The 25,144-nt window shown below is 36.8% G+C and overlaps 2 protein-coding genes across 2 annotated transcripts; both read right to left on the reverse strand.

Moving 5' to 3' along the window:
• Positions 1–1,980: 1,980 nt before the first annotated feature.
• On the reverse strand, positions 1,981–6,302 carry LOC130243822 (uncharacterized). Its single transcript, XM_056476119.1, has 6 exons — positions 6,272–6,302; positions 4,490–5,108; positions 3,921–4,153; positions 3,489–3,822; positions 2,574–2,794; positions 1,981–2,343 (listed from the first exon to the last, which is right to left on the reverse strand). Exons 1-6 carry the CDS (start codon positions 6,300–6,302, stop codon positions 2,084–2,086), a joined length of 1,698 nt encoding a protein of 565 aa, XP_056332094.1. The 3' UTR covers positions 1,981–2,083.
• Positions 6,303–16,653: 10,351 nt separating this feature from the next.
• On the reverse strand, positions 16,654–21,786 carry LOC130243823 (uncharacterized). Its single transcript, XM_056476120.1, has 7 exons — positions 21,779–21,786; positions 20,653–20,882; positions 19,151–19,769; positions 18,586–18,818; positions 18,118–18,451; positions 17,245–17,465; positions 16,654–17,014 (listed from the first exon to the last, which is right to left on the reverse strand). Exons 1-7 carry the CDS (start codon positions 21,784–21,786, stop codon positions 16,755–16,757), a joined length of 1,905 nt encoding a protein of 634 aa, XP_056332095.1. The 3' UTR covers positions 16,654–16,754.
• Positions 21,787–25,144: the final 3,358 nt, after the last annotated feature.

Here is a 25,144-nt window from a genome sequence, read left to right on the forward strand (position 1 = left end):
AAATCTAGAGTTTAAAGAGGAAGTCCCTGAAGAAGTGACTCACACGAAACCCACAAAACACTACAGTCAACTGCACAATGGCCTTTTAGTTTCATTTATACGTTTGTTAAATTAAACATGGGTACATTTCTGTGTATTACAACTTGAACGTATTGTTTAAAATGAAATTAATCGAGTAAATGATGAATCCTTATGCGAATAATGCGATTTGACAAGTTACAGGCCCTTTTATGGCGAATGCTTATCTCATGAATATTAATGACGCGATGCTTATAACTATTGGTTAACTATTCAAAAAGAGGCGTTGACAGACGCACGAGTCTTTTAAAATTATTATTGATATTTAAAAATACAAAATTAGTACCGAACAAGTTAAAAAATGTAAAACTCAACAACAATCAAATCTGATTCAAATATACACTCACCGGCCACTTTATTAGGTACACCTGTCCAACTGCTCCTTAACGCAAATTTCTAATCAGCCAATCACATGGCAGCAACTCGCATTTAGGCATGTAGACATGGTCAAGACGATCTGCTGCCGTTCAAACCGAGCATCAGAATGGGGAAGAAAGGGGACTGAAGTGACTTTGAACGTGGCATGGTTGTTGGTGCCAGACGGGCTGGTCAGAGTATTTCAGAAACTGCTGAACTACTGGGATTTTCACGCACAACCATTTCTAGTGTTTACAGAGAATGGTCAGAAAAAGAAAATATCCAGTGAGAGACAGTTCTGTGGGCGCTAATGCCTTGTTGATGCCAGAGGTCAGAGGAGAATGGCCAGACTGGTTCCAGCTGATAGAAAGGCAACAGTAACTCAAATAACCACTCGTTACATCCGAGGTCTGCAGAAGAGCATCTCCGAACACACAATACGTCCAAGCTTGAGGCGGATGGGCTACAGAAGCAGAAGACCACACAGGGTGCAACTCCTGTCAGCTAAGAACAGGAAACTGAGGCTACAATTCACACAGGCTCACCAAAACTGGACAATAGAAGATTGGAGAAACGTTGCCTGGTCTCATGAGTCTTGATTTCTGCTGTGACATTTGGGTGGTAGGGTCAGAATTTGGCATCAACATGAAAACATGGAGATTGCTGACCATGTTCATCCATATATGACCACAGTGTACCCATCTTCTGATGGCTACTTCCGGCAGCATAACACACCATGCCATAAAGCACGAATCATTTCAGACTGGTTTCTTGAACATGAAAACGAGTGCACTGTACTCAAATGGCCTCCACAGTCACCAGAGCTCAATCCAATAGAGCTTTTTTGGGATGTAGCGGAACGAGAGATTGGCATCATGGATGTGCAGCCGACAAATCTGCAGCAACCGTGCAATGCTTTCCTGTGTGATATTTCCAGTATCTTGTTAAATCTATGCCACAAAGGATTAAGGCAGTTCTGAAGGTAAAAGGAGGCAGGAGTGTAGTAAACGTTTAGAAATTTCTATGTATTAATATTTACTTTTAAAGTATCATGATGAACTGTGGAAAGGGTACCGCATCATTGACATCTTATGTATCAGAAGAACAGTGTTACAGAAGAGACTGACCTGAGCAACCTAATATAGTATAAATGCTTTTTAGAAGCTTACTGTAGTTATTTAGTAGATAAAACTACTGATTGGAGGATTTTTGTACTCATGATACACACGCTCATTACAAATATTTTGTTCATTTTCATTTCAGAATAGTTTTAACAGATGATTTTGTTTAAATTAACCCAGAATGTTCTTTAAAATTTAGAACCAGACCCAAAGTGAGATAATGTTGTTGTTTTATTGCCTTATTACAAGACTGAGAGCATTTATTTAAACGGAATGAGACCTATATATAAATGCTGAGTAAGCTATTTTACTCACGAGTAAGTATACTGTATATTTGTCATTATGCAATAATTAAATCTCCATAATCTTCTGGTTGATCATTTGACGGCTGAAAAAATGGTCAGAAACACAATTGAACCAATCTTTTATTATTTTTCTCAGAGTTCACATGAACAGAAGACAAACAGACATGTCAACACATTTACATATTTACATACAGACATGTTTACATATTTACATACTGCATGTTACATTTGATTTAGTCGCATGATAGCTTCGTAGCAGGCTTTGCAGCAGGGTTTACAACTTTCCAATTTGCGAAGCTTTGCAAGGTCTAGATTTAACATCATCAGCTGGTTCAAGTAGTCCCTGCTTATCCACATGCTTCTCTTCTCTAACACAAATTCAAATGCATCTTCCAGCTTCATGTCCTGGTGGATCATTAGATATGCCATAAGAAGCACGACGGACTGGTCTATGCCCTCGCTGCAGTACACCAACACCTTACCTGAGGAAATGCAGAAAAAAAGACACTCAAAACAAGCTCATTCAAGTCAAAATACAGCTGAAGTCAGAATTATTCAGTGATTAGAACTATTATGTTCAGAAATGTGCTGAAAATCTTTCCGTTAAACAGAAATTGTGGAAAGAATATAGAGGGGGGCTAATAACTCAGGGGGGCTAATAATTCTGCTTCAACTGTAGATAAATATTGCATGTGTGTGTGTCAACTCTTACTCTTTGTGTCACTCAGGGCCTTCTGTATGAAGTCTGCTGCTGGTGAAAAGTGCTGTGCAATATTTGGCCGGTCAAGGACTCTCGAATGCACATTGTAGTACGTGATGTTCTTCTTCTGGTAGTAGTCCTCCCATTTCTTTTCCTTTGAACACAACGGCATAGCGTTCACAATGTGCGTAATGTTCATCTCCTTAAGTTTGGCTTTGTTCCTCGCTGTTTTCCTGCACAAGAACACAACAACATCATCAATTCCCCTGAGTCTTCACTTTCACTGACTAAAAAGCTGAATTTACCATGAAAAACACACAGCTGTTGTGTTGAGCAGTCGCTCTGGAGTTTTGTAATTCTACAAATGCTAAATTTAACACAATTTAGAGGAGCTTGTTATTTTTTTTAATAATGCAGATTTTTCTTGCAAATTTTGGCCACATTGTAAGAAATATCCATAAACTAACAGTTTTCAATACCACAAGTTAAAAATATTGATATTTGATTAAAATTTTCAATACCACATGTTAAAAATAACGATATTCGGTACAATTTTCGATACCAAGGAACGAGGAAGTAGTATGTCCCAAAGCTTGCATACTTTTAGGGTGTAGTATAAGTATGTGAATTGGGACACACCAACTGATTGAGCACTGAGCAAACAAAAACCGGCCTCAAACAGTATTTTACCAGCCTGAATTTGAGGACTGAATTTGATTGCTGGTTGACAAGCGGAATAAAATGGCAGGGAGAAATACCCTAACCACAACAACATGATAAAAACACGACTTAAAACATTTACCCTGACTTTTAATGTCTGGAATAGATCTTTTAAAAACTCCATGACTGGGAATTAAGCCAGTATGAAACCCTGCATCAGTATTTGACTGTATGCTTTGGTGTTATTTGTATGTGTTGTAGACTTACTCGTCAGCTATGAAGACATTGGGCCAGGCTTCACTGACAGGAGTCCAGTCCTGTGAATGTTTGAGGAAACGTTGCTGCATTCGGGAAATGATTTGAGGGTGGTTCATGTTGACAGTTGAACATTCTGCCGTCAAACCCGTCTGTTGCTGCTGTTTGTGGTGACAAGCGAACACAACTAGCTGCGTCAGGAAGTCCCTGTTCATCCTTATGCGTTTCCACTGCTTCACGACGTCAATGGCATCCGTCATTGTTTTTTCATGGTATATCATCAGATATGCCACCACGAAAAAGCAGGAGCGACCCAAACCCTGTTCACAGTGCACCAGCAGCTGATCTGAGGAATTATCAAAAACAGAAAGACACACAAAACAATTGAACACACCAGACCATCAGATTAATACATTGTGTGTGTGTGTGTGTGTCAGTTCTTACTCTTTGGGCTGCTCAGAATCTTGTGGATGTGTTCTACCACTGGGAGGACAAGGCTGGTCAACTCAAGCGGGTCCTCGTCTCTTGAAAACACTCTGTGGTAGGAGATGTCCATTTTTTTGTACAGCTTGGCCTGTTTCTTCCTCAATGCGTCTTGACTTGCCACATTGGGTAAAGTGTTCAGGACGTGTGTAATTCCTCTCCTCTTCAGTTTAACTTTATTCATTGCTATTTTCCTGCACAAGATCACAAACAACTTTAATTAGCCTTCTAAAAGGACTTAAAATGCAGAAATACATACAGACTCAAAGGAAACCTCTTAAGTATCTTAAGTAACCTCTTAGAATATATTAAACTGAATTAATTCATTCATTTGTCACTAATCCAGGTCAACAATATTTATTTATTTATTTCTGTCAACAAAGGCGAGAATGTCAAATAGACAATGTGGAACAGAGAGAGCTTGTGAAGTAATCACTCTCTTGAAGTAACCTACCCAACACTGCCTCCATTACCCTATTAAAGCATTGCATGGTTTTGTATTATACATCATGAATGTGTTGCAGACTTACTGGCTTCCAATGTGGAGGTTGTCCAAGACACTAGCGATGGGGGTCCAGGGCTTCCTCTCTTTTTTTTGTTGCTTGTCCAGGTTGGAAATATTTTTGGTGAAATGTAAATGCAACAATGAAATCTTCTCTGCAGTTTGTGGTTCTGGTTTAGGACCACTCGGATCAGAGACCCACAGTTCCCCTGATTCCACTGCCTTAGGTTTGGGTTTATAACCACTCGGACCTGGGACACACACTGGTTCTGGATCGGGCTCTAAAGCAGACTCGTCCAGTTTGGAGAAGGATTCAGGGACGTGTAAGTGTGAAATCATCGTGACTGGTTCAAGACCGTACGGCTCACAAACATACAGTTCCTCTGAATCAACAGACTCCACTTCAGGGTCAGGTTTATCTACAGCAGGGTTGCTTCTGTTCTTCGCTGCGTCACTTTCAACTAAGTTTCGCTGCTCTGCGAGGATTGTTAATTTCCTCAAGAAGTCACCGTTTGGCCGGATAAATCTCTTCTGTGTCACCAGGTCAATGGAGTCCTCTGGGGTTTTCTTGCAGTGTATCATCAAATATGCCAGGAAAAGTGTGGCGGAGCGGCTGATGCCCTGCAGGCAGCACACCAACACCTTATCTGCAGGAATAAAGAGAGAAAGATCATCAACACAAACGTATTGCTAGCACATTTAGCACTGCAGGACAGATGGAGAGATAAATAGATAAATACTGTCCCCACAAGGATAGTAAAACCAGACATTTCTGATGAGGGAACTATATTAATAATAGAAATGACAATAAATGATTTAACTGGAGTTGTAAAAATGCAGAAATGTTTGGGTAAGTGCACTTTCTATAAAACACTCACTGAAATACTCATCTGGAGTGTTATTGGGGGTTATTAATAAACTATTATGACTCAAAGAAAGAAATTGTTAAGTTTTGTATTGTATTAGTTCCTAAACCAATAAAGGGCTCTATATCCCCAGTTTTTCAAAAAGCTAATAAATCATACAGAATTAGTTGTTGTTTAGTTGAGAAAGTCAAAATGCAGTTTACTGTAAGTGGTCGAGTACAAGAAATAGAAAACAGTTTTATGAAACTCCTCCATTGTTCTACTGTAAATATAGTATTTACAACACTTTAATGAGTGCTACAGCGTACTAATGACAGTGACTGGAGAAACTCATAAATACACTAGTGTACTTGACTTTTTACAGTATAATGTTGAGTTTTACTACAGTAAACTGTGCTGTATTGTAGTATAATAGACCCTATAACTGTAGAAAACAGCACAGTTTCAGCTATTATTTTATATTACTGTAATACCACAGAATCACCACAACAGATTAATTCTGTGAAGCACTTTACAATAGTTATGGGTCAAACACACGTCAGTATTTACTACTATACACTATAGTACTTCTGAATTACTGTGGTATTTGTTTCATGCACAGTATTAAAACTCTGTATAACACAATGTTGGTTCATTTTGTGTGTGTAAGTGAACTCTTACTCTGTGCTTTGCTCAGGGCTTTATGAATGAAGTCTGCCGCTGGGAAAAAGTGTTGGTGACATCAAACCATCCATCATCGGCTGCAGCCAGTCTGTGGGAAGTGATGTTCATGTCTTTGTAAACCTTTTCCCATATATTTTTAGACGTTTCATCTTCCAGCTCTGGTGCAGCGTTCAGGAGGTGTGTGATGTTCATCTCCTCCAGTCTGGCTGGGTCTCTGGCCGTCTTCCTGCAAAAGAACACAACAGCCTTGATTAGTCTTCATTAAAACACTCTTACTGTACAGTTGTCCAGGGGTGCGTTTCCGAAAACCATCGTCAGCCAACTAAGGTCGCAAGTTCCGTTGTTACAAACATCGTTTGTTGATTTGACGTTTCCCAAATCTGTTGTTCCAACGAACATTCGCAAACGGCGTCGCAAACTTGTGCACTTGCAACTGCACCTCTGGAGCTGTAGTTAGAAACATAGTTCCTGGCTGTGTTCTATTTCCAGTTATCACCCTATGCCTTATTCATTTAGGACATTCTAACATTTAAACTTGGAATTATTAAAAAAAGCATTAAGCTCATCTCTCTTAGCTGTAATTTGCTTTCAAAGTATTTTTACAGTTCAGTTTTAGCGATCTTCATGTTTACAATTGCGCTCTCTTCGCAGTGCACTGTGTCAAAATGTAAAAGTAGACTTTTAATAAATAAATAAATAAACAACATTCTACTTATTTTTTATTATTAATAATAATAATTATAGTAATAATACTTATTATTAATATTCTTATTAAAGTAGGATTTATTTACATGATTTATATATGCGATTTGAATAAGTGTTAGCTTTTGTAAGTGATTTTATGTTTGAGAATAGATAATGTAATGTTCTTAATAATATTTGTAAAGAAAACACAGGCCCTATATGTGCCATTTACATATATTTCAATTAATATGAATAACCAGTGCATGTTTTTAGCAAAACTAATATTGGATTTTTTTCTAAAATGTGTGTGTGTGTGCGTGTGTGTGTGTAAAACTATAATTCGCACAAAGAAATTACGGGGTTCTTTAAAAAAGTAGCTCAGATTGCCCGATACAGTCTACAACTACGCTGTGTTTGATTGTCTTCATAAGGCTGCAGTATGTTACTACTATTAATTACTGTTTAATTGGTATTAAAGTCACCATGACATTTAAATTTGCTCCTATTTTTAAATTCATTGCCATTATTTATTAAATCATGCACCGCACAACATTTGTTTCTCATTTCAGGACGGCTTCAGATGTGATGTGTGTTGCAGACTTACACATTTCCTATGAAGACGTTGGGCCAGACCTCAGTGACCGGTGTCCACTCCAGAGCACATTTTTCCAGGCGATCCTGCAGGCGGGAAATGCGTTCAGGATCTCTGAGATCAGGGACATCAAATATTTCTGGATTCGGCTGTGACGAGTCCCCAGTTTCTCTGTTCCTCTGAAACTTTGCCTTCACAGCCTTCCATGCCCTTCTGAAGAAAGACAAGACACGGTTGCTCTTCTTCACTTTGGTCTTTCCTACTAACAGACAAAAACAAAGAAACAAGTTATTAAAACATGTATAAAGTATATTTACATATTAATAAGCACCTGTTAATAACAGTGGTTCACCAAAAAAAGCCTCAAAAGTGACTGAATATAGTTTGTTAAAAATTGAAATATGCAGTTACGTTTGTTTGAATGTTTATATTGAAACTGTCTGTGATTTTGAAGGAAGGGTACAGTATTAGTTTGGGTCTAGCAAGTTAGTTTAAACCTAACAAGGGCAAGACCATTACAGACATGTAGTTATTTACATAGGCCATATTTCAACTAAAGCAACACAATTAAACCAAATAATTTCACACACTCAGGCCTGTTCATGGAAATATTATATACTAGTACTGGAAATACTGTATCTTGTTAGCTGTGATATACTTTAAAATAACACTAGTATTATCGCTGTGCCTCTTTTGGGCCTTCAATTCATATTCCTATACAAACATCAAAATCTGGTATATGGTAGGCTAATATCACACATATGACAAACAAGTAAAAGTTTGGGTTTCACAGATATAAAAATACACATGATTAATTAAAGATATTTCAAAATATAGTAAATAATTGACCTTTACAAGTATTTTATCATCCATTAGAATGACCTACAGTCTATATGTGTTCAAATATATTAACTATACATTTAAGACGCCCTGTAGAGAAGTTTATACAGCTCAGAGAGCCCGTGTTTGTATTTATGTGTGACAGTAATGTGTTTAAAATGCTCTTTTCGGCATTTACCGTTAGGGCTGATGTTCCGGGCGGCTGCAGGAGAGCGGTCAATGCCGCCCTCAGACTGAGCCTGCCCGGCTACGCCATCTGCTGGATCCTGTAGGTGTTTGACGTCCAGCGAGGCCTTCATCTCTGCTTTACTTCTAGTAGTCATGATATTTGTATTCTCACACACTGTGTTAAAAACGCGTCGATAAACTTTAAGCATTTCTTCACTCCAGTGAAACTCTGCGTCCATGTATATCGACAATTTCCACAATAATGGCGTTCTGGCTCGGTTACAGTCAGCGTAGCTCTGATTTCGAACGCGTTCCATGGTTGCCACGGCAGCGCGATTACAAAATGGCGGAGACCAGCATTTTAAAAATACATCCATCTACTCATCGATCTGTCATCAAAATACAATATTACAGATGATTAATTTAGCGAGTTTTACATCGCACTGTAATACGAGATACTCTTTAATGTAAATATTGTACTCTTTAATGTTTAACACCTACTACAATATAGATGGTGTACTGAGTTGGATATATGATGGCTAATATTGCAGCATGCTAATAATTTTTCTGTCTGATAATTCTCTTTGATAATGTGATATCGTGCTGACTGTGTGTGAATTGACTGAATAATTGTCATAATTCACTTTTACCTGACTCATAAATTGTGTTTCAGACTGATGTAAATAATGTGTGTGTTTCTAAAGCTGTAACTTATGTTGATGTTCAAAACTGAAGGAGATATGTTGATGTGTGTTTTTGTCCATATTATGAAAGCCAAGGAGATTCACTGTAGTTTTTGGAAAACGGTCCAAGATCACCCTCTACTGGGTCTTTCACACAGCAACAACTTTGTATTCGGCCAAGTGTTTGTTGGGGTGTGTGTCTGTGTGTGAGAGTTTGAGTTTTACATTGAGGTATAGACTATTTTGAGGGATATAAACAAAAACAATGGTCCCAACATTTCCTTTTTTACATTTTTAATTTCTTTAGCTTCAGAGATTCCAAAAGGAGCCACACATTGATAAATAATGATAGCTGTTTTAACATTAAGTTATGATTGAATTACCTCTTGTTACAGTTATGAAATAGTTTAATAACAAGCAGGAAATGTTCATGGGCCAATGGCATGACCACATTGAAATGATCTTTAGGCTCAGACCTTCATTTAGGTTTGATTGTGTATTATTTATTGATTTTTATTGATAGAAAATATTTTTATATTCCTTGTTGAATCGAGTCCTTTGTGTGTTCAGATCGCAGACTTAAATAAGCATCAAGTCTTGAACTGCTCAGATGAAGGAAACTGTTTAAATAAATCAGTAAACATTTACAGAAGAGGTAGCCTTAGGCTATAGTTTATTACTGTGACTATACTTAAATGAACAGAATACAGCAGAACACTATTTTATTGCACATTTAAACAATAAGAATCTAGATTAAAAGCCAGATTAAAGACCTATCTTTTTAGTAAAGCATACACACAATGCATCACATATTGATATGATCCATGAGCTCCATGCGAGTGAGTGGGCTTGACAAACCACCTGTTGAACACTCTCCTGTCTTAATGCACCAGACATTTTCTTAAAGATACTTATAGGCTTTATATGTTTGTGTCTGTGTTTGGTTATATAACTCCTATTGTCATTTACAGTGCTTCATGTTTACATTGACATTTATTATCTCTTGTTCAAATACATTATTAACAGCAGCTATGCTAATTATTGTCTTTGTTCTCTATTTACACCTGGGGATGTCCATCCCGGGACCTCTAGAGACTGTGCAGCGGAGCTGAGATGACATCCAACACCAGTGAAGAGATGATGCCAACCTTCGAGGACAACACACTTAATACACAAATACACTTAATTCAACATGTACACATACATAGACATCACCTATATAAAACTGCAGGTTAATGAGGTCTGTATATAATAACTTATATTTGATTGTAACCTTAACTTAGTTTAATTGTAATGCAGTAATGTGCACCTTTTGTAAAGCTGCTTTGAAACAATTATTATTGTAAAAACACACATTTTATTTATTTATTTTTATCTTAATGCTTTCTTGTTTACTTCTCTTGTTTGTGTACCTTCTCAATTGACATTTTAATTTAGCCTACCCTTTTAGTTTAATTATGTATAGTTAATTAATATAATCTAAACTTTATTTTATATTGTTTGCTTATAATTTATGTTATTTTACTTATAATAAGATGTGTACTGTAAGTATTAAATGTTGTGAAATATATAATAAAAAAGTCTGATTAAAAATTGTAAAGCTGCTTTAAAACAAGAATTAGTGTTCTATGGGCCCATACATTTTGGGGATCCAGCTCTTCACTTTCATCCGCAATCCCTTACCCACACTTGTCTGAACATGTGCCAGCGGACGGAGCGGCTAGCTAACGTGCTCAGCAGTTGTAAAGTTTGTAGAGTGTCATATTACGCACATGACTTGGCAGGCGAAAGAACAAGTAGTTCCGACAAAGTTGGCATTATTCAGATAAACTAGGGTAATTGTGGTTACTTTCCACTGTATTTCTATTTCCAATAAAATTAATATTTGCTCCAAAGTATTGAAATATCGATATTTTGATAAGATAATCGATTCTAAAACATACAAAGCTAAGCTGGTATCGGAGATATCGATATTTTAGTATCGATCCGCACATCACAACTAAACGGTCATAACGAACTTCGACGACGGAGATGAGCAGCAGAGGGTTTTCAAGCTTACAGGGTGAGTAAAAATGATGAAATACATCAAATTTATCATAACAATCGTAGCTATATACATATACTTTTGTTTTTACATGATTCTGAGATGTATGTAAGTTGTCGCTAGCCGAATTCAACATTAGAAAACCGACCGTCGACGGAAGTGTCACTGACAATAAGTACATTTTGTAATAAAAAAATCGCTGGTGACCGTGGTGCTTTTACCGTATTTCATATATGACAACATCTGTTGTAAAACATGTATGTAACGTCAAGTGTTTTACATGTGTGAAACAGAAATAAGTTACATTATGAACATCGCATAAGGGTGGAAATCGTTGAATGTCCGTTATGAATTCAAAAATGCTTGGATGTTCGAGCGATTGTGACTGCTTGCATTTCATTTTATAAGTCGATAATATACATTAATATTACGTTAATAATACGGTAATATACATTAGTAATACATTAATAATACCACGGTTGGATTGTGGCGTAAAGTACAGTCCTGATACAATGGCTGACGTTTTGCCAGAATATGAAGCCTCTAATTACAAATAGCAAAAAAACAGGTCATTTAAAAAATCCACTAGATGGCAGAGAGGTTACACTATTTAAACAATGAATTTTACATGAATTTTCATCCTTTATTTAATTATAAAGCGATGGTAAAGGGTTGCCAGGGATGAGTCTTGTGTAATCTTTTCCACATCTGGGGCCAGTTAGCCAGTTTTTGATTAGATCATGCACACTCAATCTGAAGGCGAAATTTGAATCAAACATTACTTCAAATAATCATTATTATTTATTCAAGACAGTCCACGAGGAAAGTATATTTCAGTAGCATAATGCTGATGAACTTATGAAGGATATCAGAGATATAATGGTAATGTAAGCTAAATAATTTAGCAGTTTGCAGCCAGTGTTCCTCCTAAGGTCCACAAGAAATCAAACTTTACGTCTGATTTGATAGCACACACATTGTTAGTCTTAAGATAAACAATCTGTGCAAGTTAAAGGGATAGCTCACCCATACATCTTCAATGTGGTCACAGATCTGTGAGTTCTCTGAAGCTTTGTTTTTCCACTTCAGGTAGCCCCACTTGTTTTTTGTAGTTCATGAAGTCAAATTTTGTTGCAGATGCATGACACCAGAGAAATGGAGGATGAGGCGTCCGTTCATTCTCCTAAGCAGTGAAATGTCCGGATATGGAAAGCAATTTTTTCCCTTTTTCCCATGCCTGGCAGCAGTAATGTAGTGTCTGTTTGAGGTAAGAGTTTTATCTGAAGGACGTAGTGAAAATGTAATGTTTCAAACTTCATGGATCTTGTTAATTGATGTTGGGAAATCTTTTGGCAGAGCGTTCTGTGAGTAAACTGCTATAAAGACATGTCATACAGTTATAGAAACACTTACCTACAGCGCATCCGGAAAGTATTCATAGCGCTTCACTTTTTCCAAATTTTTTATGTTACAGCCTTATTCCAAAATTGATTAAATTCATTTATTTCCTCAAAATTCTACACACAATATCCAATAATGAGAATGTGAATAAGGATTTTTGCTGCAAATTTATTAAAAATAAAAAACCGGAACAATCACATGTACATAAGTATGCACAGCCTTTGCCCTGAAACTCTAAATTGAGCTCAGGTGCATTCAGGCTGTTTCTCAATATGTGTTCTTCAGCGGTCTTGCGTCCTCGTGTCCTCGTGTAACGTCATCTTCAGCTGCTAAAGTTCAGTTCCAATACTCAAGACCACAAGAACAGAGGACGCGTGAAACTTCCCGGATGTGTTCTTGATATCAAGGACACATCAATGCAGACTTGAGCACTGAACTCGCTCTATTAGTCCCAGAAGTCACTGCGACCAGAGGTGGGAAGTGCAGCATTTTATATAGATTTATTATTAAAGTTCAGAGATATATCTTATTTATCTCAGGATTTTCCCTAAATGAAACAGTGAAAGTAAACATTACCATGGACATCTTAATTAAGGAATAAACACATTAAGGGTGTTTTTTTGCTGAAATTCATATTAAAATCTGTTTTATTTATATTGTGCAACGTATATTTGTAAAGTCTTTATGCATAGTATATATTTTGAAAAGGGGAAAAACGATAAATCATTGTATGAAGGCTGTAATGTTTAAAACGATGCTTCGCAAAGCCAAGTTCACAGAGCCCTGATGGTGGGGTTGAGTAGAACATTGAGTATGTTTACATGAACACCAATACTTTAATACGATTTTAATATGATTAAGACAATAGTCTGATTAAGAGTCACTATGTAAACTGCTATTTTTGATGATCTTAATCCAACTTAAGTCATAACTGAACTATACAGAAATGTAATTATTGAAGTAAACACTGCAATAAAACTATTACCATCATGTAGGAATTTTCGCCGCATTTTGTGGCAAGATCCACACATGCGGCTGTCAGTAAAGGACCACCCCCCCACACACACACACACACACACACACACACATCATGAAAGGAAGTTTTTTTTTCCATTCGACGTGCGGTATCAATAAAAACAACACTCTTCCACCAGTCCTTCATATTCGCATCAAATTCCACATTTTGTAACGGGGGCATGAATGAAATGTTCAGGTAAAGTCGAGAAATTGAAGATGAAACTCCCAAAATTACATGAGACTGAATAGCCTGGTGAAGCAACATTCAAAAAGCACTTCACGTAATTATTATATTATTGTATTACACAGATTAGGGCAAATAACTATTACTGATAATGTCCATGAAAACGTAGTCAGTAGTCTTCAAAGTAAGTCAAAGATCCAGAAGGGCATCCTACTGATTTGATTTAGAAGGACACTTTTTTGTCAGACGCTCACTGGTTTGACTTTCATTCATTCACCATCATTCATTTTAAAACGCACCTGGTGCATTTTATTTGTATATATTTTACTGCAATGCATTAACTCTACAGGTGCCTGATAGTTAGCTGTGGAGCTTAATTAACCAATAAGGGCCAGTTAATGATGTTTGAAAGTTTGACAAAATATTTAAGATCTTGGGTTTATTTAGAATAGAATGATTGCATATTTTATTGGGAAATAAATGTTTTGTTCATTATTTTATTAATATAAATAGACTTTTTCCATAATCTATAAAGTTGGCTTGGTAAATGCACACATTACCTTTCTGAAAATAGACATTTTATAATCACACTGCAATAAAAATATCCTTATACTACTGTAGCGAATTAGGCTCATAAACTATTCATATTAATAATGAATTATAGCAACTTGTTATTTAATTATGAATATTTGGGTTGACTTTATTGTTAATGGTAGCCGAACTAAAATTACATTAAATTGAACTGCTCTTCTGTTGGAGCGATGAATTTGTCTATTAATTAATTTCTTGGCCTGGAAGAATAATTCATCTTACGACATTTACAGATTAGTACAACCTGCTGCTTTATCTTTGAGTTCAAGTAACTTGTTCTGTGTGTAAAAAGCAAGTGATCCACATGGGCTCAATTTGGGCTCATTTAATAATGGTAACAAAAAGGTATAGACAACACACCCCGCAGGCACACAACATCATATGACGTAGGTTTGGTTATATTTTGTTTGAGACATTAAGGGCCCTATCATACACCCAATGCAATGTGGCGCAAGGCGCGACGCAATTGTTGTTTGCTAGTATCAGCTTGGCGCAAGAGTTGTTTTGATGTTTTGCGTCACGCTGTTTAAATAGCAAATGCATTTGAGCTCATATGTGCATCTAAAAAAGGAGGCGTGTTGAGGCGCATTGCTGCTACGTTGCTATTTTGAGAAACTTTGATAGACTGTTCTATAGATCATATCAAAGCCGGTCTATTGTCCAGCACAGAGCGTGTTAGTTGTGCGCCTCGCTTACACATTGCTTAATACAAACAGGATGGACAGCAATATGCAAATGTCTTTACATATGAAAAAGAATTAAAATATTTAGGATATAATAAGGATATATATAGGATATAATAAGGATATATATAGGATATAATAAGGATATATATAGGATATAATAAGGATATATATAGGATATAATAAGGATATATATAGGATATAATAAGGATATATATAGGATATAATAAGGATATATATAGGATATAATAAGGATATATATAGGATATAATAAGGATATATATAGGATATAATAAGGATATATATAGGATATAAATATAAAGGATTAAAATATTACAAAACATTATTTTCTAGCCTACATAAATATAAAACCATACTTTCATGCCTTCTTCATCTCGGGGGGCTTTTTCAGTTTATTCATAACAATTTGCTTTTGTATAATGTTATCATTATTAGCAGTATTATTTATTATATGCATATTTATATTTGTTTTATTAAAAACAAGCTGAGATTTGCCCACCTGTCAGGTTTTAGACCATATGGGGCACAGCATGTGTATTAGGATATAACTCAGATTTTTTTAACACACTTCGTTATTATTGTTCATTTATTCCTTTGCTGGAAATTAGAACTGAATTTAGAAATAGTTTTGAAACAAGTCTTTGTGCTTAACTAATGAAATTAATTATTTATAAGCTAATGAACACTGTGTATGGAAAGCATCGTCAATGTACCGTGATGCACCGAAATATCGAATTGAACCGAATCGATGGCATGATAATCGTAACCGAACCAAACCGTGAGACCAGTGTAGGTTCACACCTCTAATGAAAGCATGGATATTGCTGACCATGTCCATGCCTTTATGACCACCGTGTCCCCATCTACTTCCAGCAGGATAACACACCATGTCATAAATAGCCAATCATCTCAGACTAGTTTCTTGAACATGACAATGAGATTACTGTACTCAAAGGGCCTCCACAGTCACCAGAGCTCAATCACATAGAGCACTTTGGGATGTGGTGGAATGGGAGATTTGCATCATGGATGTTCAGCCGACAAATCTGCAGCAACTGTGTGATGCTATCATGTCAATATGGAGCAAAATCTCTGAGAAATATTTCCAGTATCTTGTTGAATCTATGCCACAAAGGATTAAGGCAGTTCTGAAGGCAAAAGGGGGCCCAACCCAGTACTATAGGGTGTACCTAATAAAGTGGCTTGTGTGTAGTAAACGTTTAGAAATTTCTATATATTATATTTACTTTTAAAGTATCATTATGAACTGTGGAAAGGGTACCGCATCATTGACATCTTATGTATCAGAAGAACAGTGTTACAGGAGAGACTGACCTGAGCAACCTAATATAGTATAAATGCTTTTTAGAAGCTCACTGTAGTTATTTAGTAGATAAAACTACTGATTGGAGGATTTTTGTACTCATGATACACACGCTCATTACAAATATTTTGTTCATTTTCATTTCAGAATAGTTTTAACAGATGATTTTGTTTAAATTAACCCAGAATGTTCTTTTAAATTTAGAACCAGACCCAAAGTGAGATAATGTTGTTGTTTTATTGCCTTATTACAAGACTGAGAGCGTTTATTTAAACGGAATGAGACCTATATATAAATGCTGAGTAAGCTATTTTACTCACGAGTAAGTATACTGTATATTTGTCATTATGCAATAATTAAATCTCCATAATCTTCTGGTTGATCATTTGAAAGCTGAAAAAATGGTCAGAAACACAATTGAACCAATCTTTTATTATTTTTCTCAGAGTTCACATGAACAGAAGACAAACAGACATGTCAACACATTTACATATTTACATACAGACATGTTTACATATTTACATACTGCATGTTACATTTGATTTAGTCGCATGATAGCTTCGTAGCAGGCTTTGCAGCAGGGTTTACAACTTTCCAATTTGCGAAGCTTTGCAAGGTCTAGATTTAACATCATCAGCTGGTTCAAGTAGTCCCTGCTTATCCACATGCTTCTCTTCTCTAACACAAATTCAAATGCATCTTCCAGCTTCATGTCCTGGTGGATCATTAGATATGCCATAAGAAGCACTACGGACTGGTCTATGCCCTCGCTGCAGTACACCAACACCTTACCTGAGGAAATGCAGAAAAAAAGACACTCAAAACAAGCTCATTCAAGTAAAAATACAGCTGAAGTCACAATTATTCAGTGATTAGAACTATTATGTTCAGAAATGTGCTGAAAATCTTTCCGTTAAACAGAAATTTTGGAAAGAATATACAGGGGGGCTAATAACTCAGGGGGGCTAATAATTCTGCTTCAACTGTAGATAAATATTGCATGTGTGTGTGTCAACTCTTACTCTTTGTGTCACTCAGGGCCTTTTGTATGAAGTCTGCTGCTGGTGAAAAGTGCTGTGCAATATTTGGCCGGTCAAGGACTCTCGAATGCACATTGTAGTAAGTGATGTTCTTCTTCTGGTAGTAGTCCTCCCATTTCTTTTCCTTTGAACACAACGGCATAGCGTTCACAATGTGCGTAATGTTCATCTCCTTAAGTTTGGCTTTGTTCCTCGCTGTTTTCCTGCACAAGAACACAACAACATCATCAATTCCCCTGAGTCTTCACTTTCACTGACTAAAAAGCTGAATTTACCATGAAAAACACACAGCTGTTGTGTTGAGCAGTCGCTCTGGAGTTTTGTAATTCTACAAATGCTAAATTTAACACAATTTAGAGGAGCTTGTTATTTTTTTTAATAATGCAGATTTTTCTTGCAAATTTTGGCCACATTGTAAAAAATATCCATAAACTAACAGTTTTCAATACCACAAGTTAAAAATATCGATATTCGGTACAATTTTCGATACCAAGGAACGAGGAAGTAGTATGTCCCAAAGCTTGCATACTTTTAGGGTGTAGTATAAGTATGTGAATTGGGACGCACCAACTGATTGAGCACTGAGCAAACAAAAACCGGCCTCAAACAGTATTTTACCAGCCTGAATTTGAGGACTGAATTTGATTGCTGGTTGACAAGCGGAATAAAATGGCAGGGAGAAATACCCTAACCACAACAACATGATAAAAACACGACTTAAAACATTTACCCTGACTTTTAATGTCTGGAATAGATCTTTTAAAAACTCCATGACTGGGAATTAAGCCAGTATGAAACCCTGCATCAGTATTTGACTGTATGCTTTGGTGTTATTTGTATGTGTTGTAGACTTACTCGTCAGCTATGAAGACATTGGGCCAGGCTTCACTGACAGGAGTCCAGTACTGTGAATGTTTGAGGAAACGTTGCTGCATTCGGGAAATGATTTGAGGGTGGTTTATGTTGACAGTTGAACACTCTGCCGTCAAACCCGTCTGTTGCTGCTGTTTGTGGTGACAAGCGAACACAACTAGCTGCGTCAGGAAGTCTCTGGTCATCCTAATGCGTTTCCACTGCTTCACAACGTCAATGGCATCCGTCATTGTTTTTTCATGGTATATCATCAGATATGCCACCACGAAAAAGCAGGAGCGACCCAAACCCTGTTCACAGTGCACCAGCAGCTGATCTGAGGAATTATCAAAAACAGAAAGACACACAAAACAATTGAACACACTAGACCATAAGATTAATACATTGTGTGTGTGTGTGTGTGTGTGTGAGTGTGTGTGTGTGTGTGTGTGTGTGTGTGTCAGTTCTTACTCTTTGGGCTGCTCAGAATCTTGTGGATGTGTTCCACCACTGGGAGGACAAGGCTGGTCAACTCAAGCGGGTCCTCGTCTCTTGAAAACACTCTGTGGTAGGAGATGTCCATTTTTTTGTACAGCTTGGCCTGTTTCTTCCTCAATGCATCTTGACTTGCCACATTGGGTAAAGTGTTCAGGACGTGTGTAATTCCTCTCCTCTTCAGTTTAACTTTATTCATTGCTATTTTCCTGCACAAGATCACAAACAACTTTAATTAGCCTTCTAAAAGGACTTAAAATGCAGAAATACATACAGACTCAAAGGAAACCTCTTAAGTATCTTAAGTAACCTCTTAGAATATATTAAACTGAATTAATTCATTCATTTGTCACTAATCCAGGTCAACAATATTTATTTATTTCTGGAAACAAAGGCGAGAATGTCAAATAGACAATGTGGAACAGGGAGAGCTTGTGAAGTAATCACTCTCTTGAAGTAACCTACCCAACACTGCCTCCATTACCCTATTAAAGCATCGCATGGTTTTGTATTATACATCATGAATGTGTTGCAGACTTACTGGCTTCCAATGTGGAGGTTGTCCAAGACCCTAGCGATGGGGGTCCAGGGCTTCCTCTCTTTTTTTTGTTGCTTGTCCAGGTCGGAAATATTTTTGGTGAAATGTAAATGCAACAATGAAATCTTCTCTGCAGTTTGTGGTTCTGGTTTAGGACCACTCGGATCAGAGACACACAGTTCCCCTGATTCCACTGCCTTAGGTTTGGGTTTATAACCACTCGGACCTGGGACACACACTGGTTCTGGATCGGGCTCTAAAGCAGACTCGTCCAGTTTGGAGAAGGATTCAGGGACGTGTAAGTGTGAAATCATCGTGACTGGTTCAAGACCGTACGGCTCACAAACATACAGTTCCTCTGAATCAACAGACTCCACTTCAGGGTCAGGTTTATCTACAGCAGGGTTGCTTCTGTTCTTCGCTGCGTCACTTTCAATTAAGTTTCGCTGCTCTGCGAGGATTGTTAATTTCCTCAAGAAGTCACCGTTTGGCCGGATAAATCTCTTCTGTGTCACCAGGTCAATGGAGTCCTCTGGTGTTTTCTTGCAGTGTATCATTAAATATGCCAGGAAAAGTGTGGCGGAGCGGCTGACGCCCTGCAGGCAGCACACCAACACCTTATCTGCAGGAATAAAGAGAGAAAGATCATCAACACAAACGTATTGCTAGCACATTTAGCACTGCAGGACAGATGAAGAGATAAATAGATAAATACTGTCCCCACAAGGATAGTAAAACCAGACATTTCTGATGAGGGAACTATATTAATAATAGAACTGACAATAAATGATTTAACTGGAGTTGTAAAAATGCAGAAATGTTTGGGTAAGTGCACTTTCTATAAAACACTCACTGAAATACTCATCTGGAGTGTTATTGGGGGTTATTAATCAACTATTATGACTCAAACAAACAAATTGTCTGTTAAGTTTTGTATTGTATTAGTTCCTAAACCAATAAAGGGCTCTAAATCCCCAGTTTTTCAAAAAGCTAATAAATCATACAGAATTAGTTGTTGTTTTGTTGAGAAAGTCAAAATGCAGTTTACTGTAAGTGGTCGGGTACAAGAAATAGAAAACAGTTTTATGAAACTCCTCCATTGTTCTACAGTAAATATAGTATTTACAACACTTTAATGAGTGCTACAGCGTACTAATGACAGTGACTGGAGAAACTCATAAATACACTAGTGTACTTGACTTTTTACAGTATAATGTTGAGTTTTACTACAGTAAACTGTGCTGTATTGTAGTATAATAGACCCTATAACTGTAGAAAACAGCACAGTTTCAGCTATTATTTTATATTACTGTAATACCACAGAATCACCACAACAGATTAATTCTGTGAAGCACTTTACAATAGTTATGGGTCAAACACACGTCAGTATTTACTACTATACACTATAGTACTTCTGAATTACTGTGGTATTTGTTTCATGCACAGTATTAAAACTCTGTATAACACAATGTTGGTTCATTTTGTGTGTGTAAGTGAACTCTTACTCTGTGCTTTGCTCAGGGCTTTATGAATGAAGTCTGCCGCTGGGAAAAAGTGTTTGGTGACATCAAACCATCCATCATCGGCTGCAGCCAGTCTGTGGGAAGTGATGTTCATGTCTTTGTAAACCTTTTCCCATATATTTTTAGACGTTTCATCTTCCAGCTCTGGTGCAGCGTTCAGGAGGTGTGTGATGTTCATCTCCTCCAGTCTGGCTGGGTCTCTGGCCGTCTTCCTGCAAAAGAACACAACAGCCTTGATTAGTCTTCATTAAAACACTCTTACTGTACAGTTGTCCAGGGGTGCGTTTCCGAAAACCATCGTCAGCCAACTAAGGTCCCAAGTTCCAACGAACATTCACAAACTGCGTCGCAAACTTGTGCACTTACAACTACACCTCTGGAGCTGTAGTTAGAAACATAGTTCCTGGCTGTGTTGTATTTCCAGTTATCACCCTATGCCCTATTCATTTAGGACATTCTAACATTAAAACTTGGAATTATTAAAAAAAGCATTAGGCTCATCTCTCTTAGCTGTAATTTGCTTTCAAAGTATTTTTACAGTTCAGTTTTAGCGATCTTCATGTTTACAATTGCGCTCTCTTCGCAGTGCACTGTGTCAAAATGTAAAAGTAGACTTTTAATAAATAAATAAATAAACAACATCCTACTTATTTTTTATTAATAATAATAATAATAATTATAGTAATAATACTTATTATTAATATTCTTATTAAAGTAGGATTTATTTACATGATTTATATATGCGATTTGAATAAGTGTTAGCTTTTGTAAGTGATTTTATGTTTGAGAATAGATAATGTAATGTTCTTAATAATATTTGTAAAGAAAACACAGGCCCTATATGTGCCATTTACATATATTTCAATTAATATGAATAACCAGTGCATGTTTTTAGCAAAACTAATATTGGATTTTTTTCTAAAATGTCTGTGTATGTGCGTGTGTGTGTGTGTGTAAAACTATAATTCGCACAAAGAAATTACGGGGTTCTTTAAAAAAGTAGCTCAGATTGCCCGATACAGTCTACAACTACGCTGTGTTTGATTGTCTTCATAAGGCTGCAGTATGTTACTACTATTAATTACTGTTTAATTGGTATTAAAGTCACCATGACATTTAAATTTGCTCCTATTTTTAAATTCATTGCCATTATTTATTAAATCATGCACCGCACAACATTTGTTTCTCATTTCAGGACGGCTTCAGATGTGATGTGTGTTGCAGACTTACACATTTCCTATGAAGACGTTGGGCCAGACCTCAGTGACCGGTGTCCACTCCAGAGCACATTTTTCCAGGCGATCCTGCAGGCGGGAAATGCGTTCAGGATCTCTGGGATCAGGGACATCAAATATTTCTGGATTCGGCTGTGACGAGTCCCCAGTTTCTCTGTTCCTCTGAAACTTTGCCTTCACAGCCTTCCATGCCCTTCTGAAGAAAGACAAGACACGGTTGCTCTTCTTCACTTTGGTCTTTCCTACTAACAGACAAAAACAAAGAAACAAGTTATTAAAACATGTATAAAGTATATTTACATATTAATAAGCACCTGTTAATAACAGTGGTTCACCAAAAAAAGCCTCAAAAGTGACTGAATATAGTTTGTTAAAAATTAAAATATGCAGTTACGTTTGTTTGAATGTTTATATTGAAACTGTCTGTGATTTTGAAGGAAGGGTACAGTATTAGTTTGGGCCTAGCAAGTTAGTTTAAACCTAACAAGGGCAAAACCATTACAGACATGTAGTTATTTACATAGGCCATATTTCAACTGAAGCAACACAATTAAACCAAATGATTTCACACACTCAGGCCTGTTCATGGAAATATTATATACTAGTACTGAAAATACTGTATCTTGTTAGCTGTGATATACTTTAAAATAACACTAGTATTATCGGTGTGCCTCTTTTGGGCCTTCATTCATATTCCTATACAAACATCAAAATCTGGTATATGGTAGGCTAATATCACACATATGACAAACAAGTTAAAGTTTGGGTTTCACAGATATAAAAATACACATGATTAGTTAAAGATATTTCAAAATATAGTAAACAATTGACCTTTACAAGTATTTTATCATCCATTAGAATGACCTACAGTCTATATATGTGTTCAAATATATTAACTATACATTTAAGACGCCCTGTAGTGAAGTTTGTACAGCTCAGAGAGCCCGTGTTTGTATTTATGTGTGACAGTAATGTGTTTAAAATGCTCTTTTCGGCATTTACCGTTAGGGCTGATGTTCCGGGCGGCTGCAGGAGAGCGGTCAATGCCGCCCTCAGACTGAGCCTGCCCGGCTACGCCATCTGCTGGATCCTGTAGGTGTTTGACGTCCAGCGAGGCCTTCATCTCTGCTTTACTTCTAGTAGTCATGATATTTGTGTTCTCACACACTGTGTTAAAAACGCGTCGATAAACTTTAAGCATTTCTTCACTCCAGTGAAACTCTGCGTCCATGTATATCGACAATTTCCACAATAATGGCGTTCTGGCTCGGTTACAGTCAGCGTAGCTCTGATTTCGAACGCGTTCCATGGTTGCCACGGCAGCGGAATTACAACATGGCGGAGACCAGCATTTTAAAATTACATCCATCTACTGATCGATCTGTCATCAAAATACAATATTACAGATGATTAATTTAGCGAGTTTTACATCTCACTGTAATACGAGATACTCTTTAATGTAAATATTGTACTCTTTAATGTTTTACGCCTACTACAATATAGATGGTGTACTGAGTTGGATATATGATGGCTAATATTGCAGCATGCTAATAATATTTCTGTCTGATAATTCTCTTTGATAATGTGATGTCGTGCTGACTGTGTGTGAATTGACTGAATAATTGTCATAATTCACTTTTACCTGACTCATAAATTGTGTTTCAGACTGATGTAAAGGGCATGTGTGTTTCTAAAGCTGTAACTTATGTCGATGTTCAAAACTGAAGGAGATATGTTGATGTGTGTTTTTGTCCATATAATGAAAGCCAAGGAGATTCACTGTAGTTTTTGGAAAACGGTCCAAGATCACCCTCTACTGGGTCTTTCACACAGCAACAACTTTGTATTCGGCCAAGTGTTTGTTGGGGTGTGTGTCTGTGTGTGAGAGTTTGAGTTTTACATTGAGGTATAGACTATTTTGAGGGATGTAAACAAAAACAATGGTTCCAACATTTCCTGTTTTACATTTTTCATTTCTTTAGCTTCAGAGATTCCAAAAAGAGCCACACATTGATAAATAATGATAGCTGTTTTAACATTAAGTTATGATTGAATTGCCTCTTGTTACAGTTATGAAATAGTTTAATAACAAGCAGGAAATGTTCATGGGCCAATGGCATGACCACATTGAAATGATCTTTAGGCTCAGACCTTCATTTAGGTTTGATTGTGTATTATTTATTGATTTTTATTGATAGAACATATTTTTATATTCCTTGTTGAATCGAGTCCTTTGTGTGTTCAGATCGCAGACTTAAATAAGCATCAAGTCTTGAACTGCTCAGATGAAGGAAACTGTTTAAATAAATCAGTAAACATTTACAGAACAGGTAGCCTTAGGCTATAGTTTATTACTGTGTCTATACTTAAATGAACAGAATACAGCAGAACACTATTTTATTGCACATTTAAACAACAAGAATCTAGATTAAAAGCCAGATTAAAGACCTATCTTTTTAGTAACGCATACACACAATGCATCACATATCGATATGATCCATGAGCTCCATGCGGGTGAGTGGGCTTGACAAACCACCTGTTGAACACTCTCCTGTCTTAATGCACCAGACATTTTCATAAAGATACTTATAGGCTTTATATGTTTGTGTCTGTGTTTGGTTATATAACTCCTATTGTCATTTATAGTGCTTCATGTTTACATTGACATTTAATATCTCTTGTTCAAATACATTTTTAGCAGCAGCTATGCTAATTATTGTCTTTGTTCTCTATTTACACCTGGGGATGTCCATCCCGAGACCTCTAGAGACTGTGCAGCGGAGCTGACATCCAAGACCAGTGAAGAGATGATGCCAACCTTCGAGGACAACACACTTAATACACAAATACACTTAATTCAACATGTACACATACATAGACATCACCTATATAAAACTGCAGGTTAATGAGGTCTGTAAATCAGTGTTTCCCAACCCTGTTCCTGGAGGCACACCAACAGTACATATTTTGGATGTCTCCCTTTTCTGACCCATTAACTTCAGGTTTTGGAGTCTCTTCTGATGTTATGATAAGATGATTCAGGTGTGTTTGATTAGGGAGAGGTTGAAAATGTGTACTGTTAGTGGGCCCTCAGGACAGGGTTGGGAAACACTGCTGTATATAATAACTTATATTTGATTGTAACCTTAACTTAGTTTAATTGTAATGCAATAATGTGCACCTTTTGTAAAGCTGCTTTGAAACAATAATTATAGTAAAAACACACATTTTATTTATTT

The sequence above is a fragment of the Danio aesculapii genome, chromosome 16 (assembly GCF_903798145.1).
Source record: "Danio aesculapii chromosome 16, fDanAes4.1, whole genome shotgun sequence".
NCBI lineage: Eukaryota > Metazoa > Chordata > Actinopteri > Cypriniformes > Danionidae > Danio > Danio aesculapii.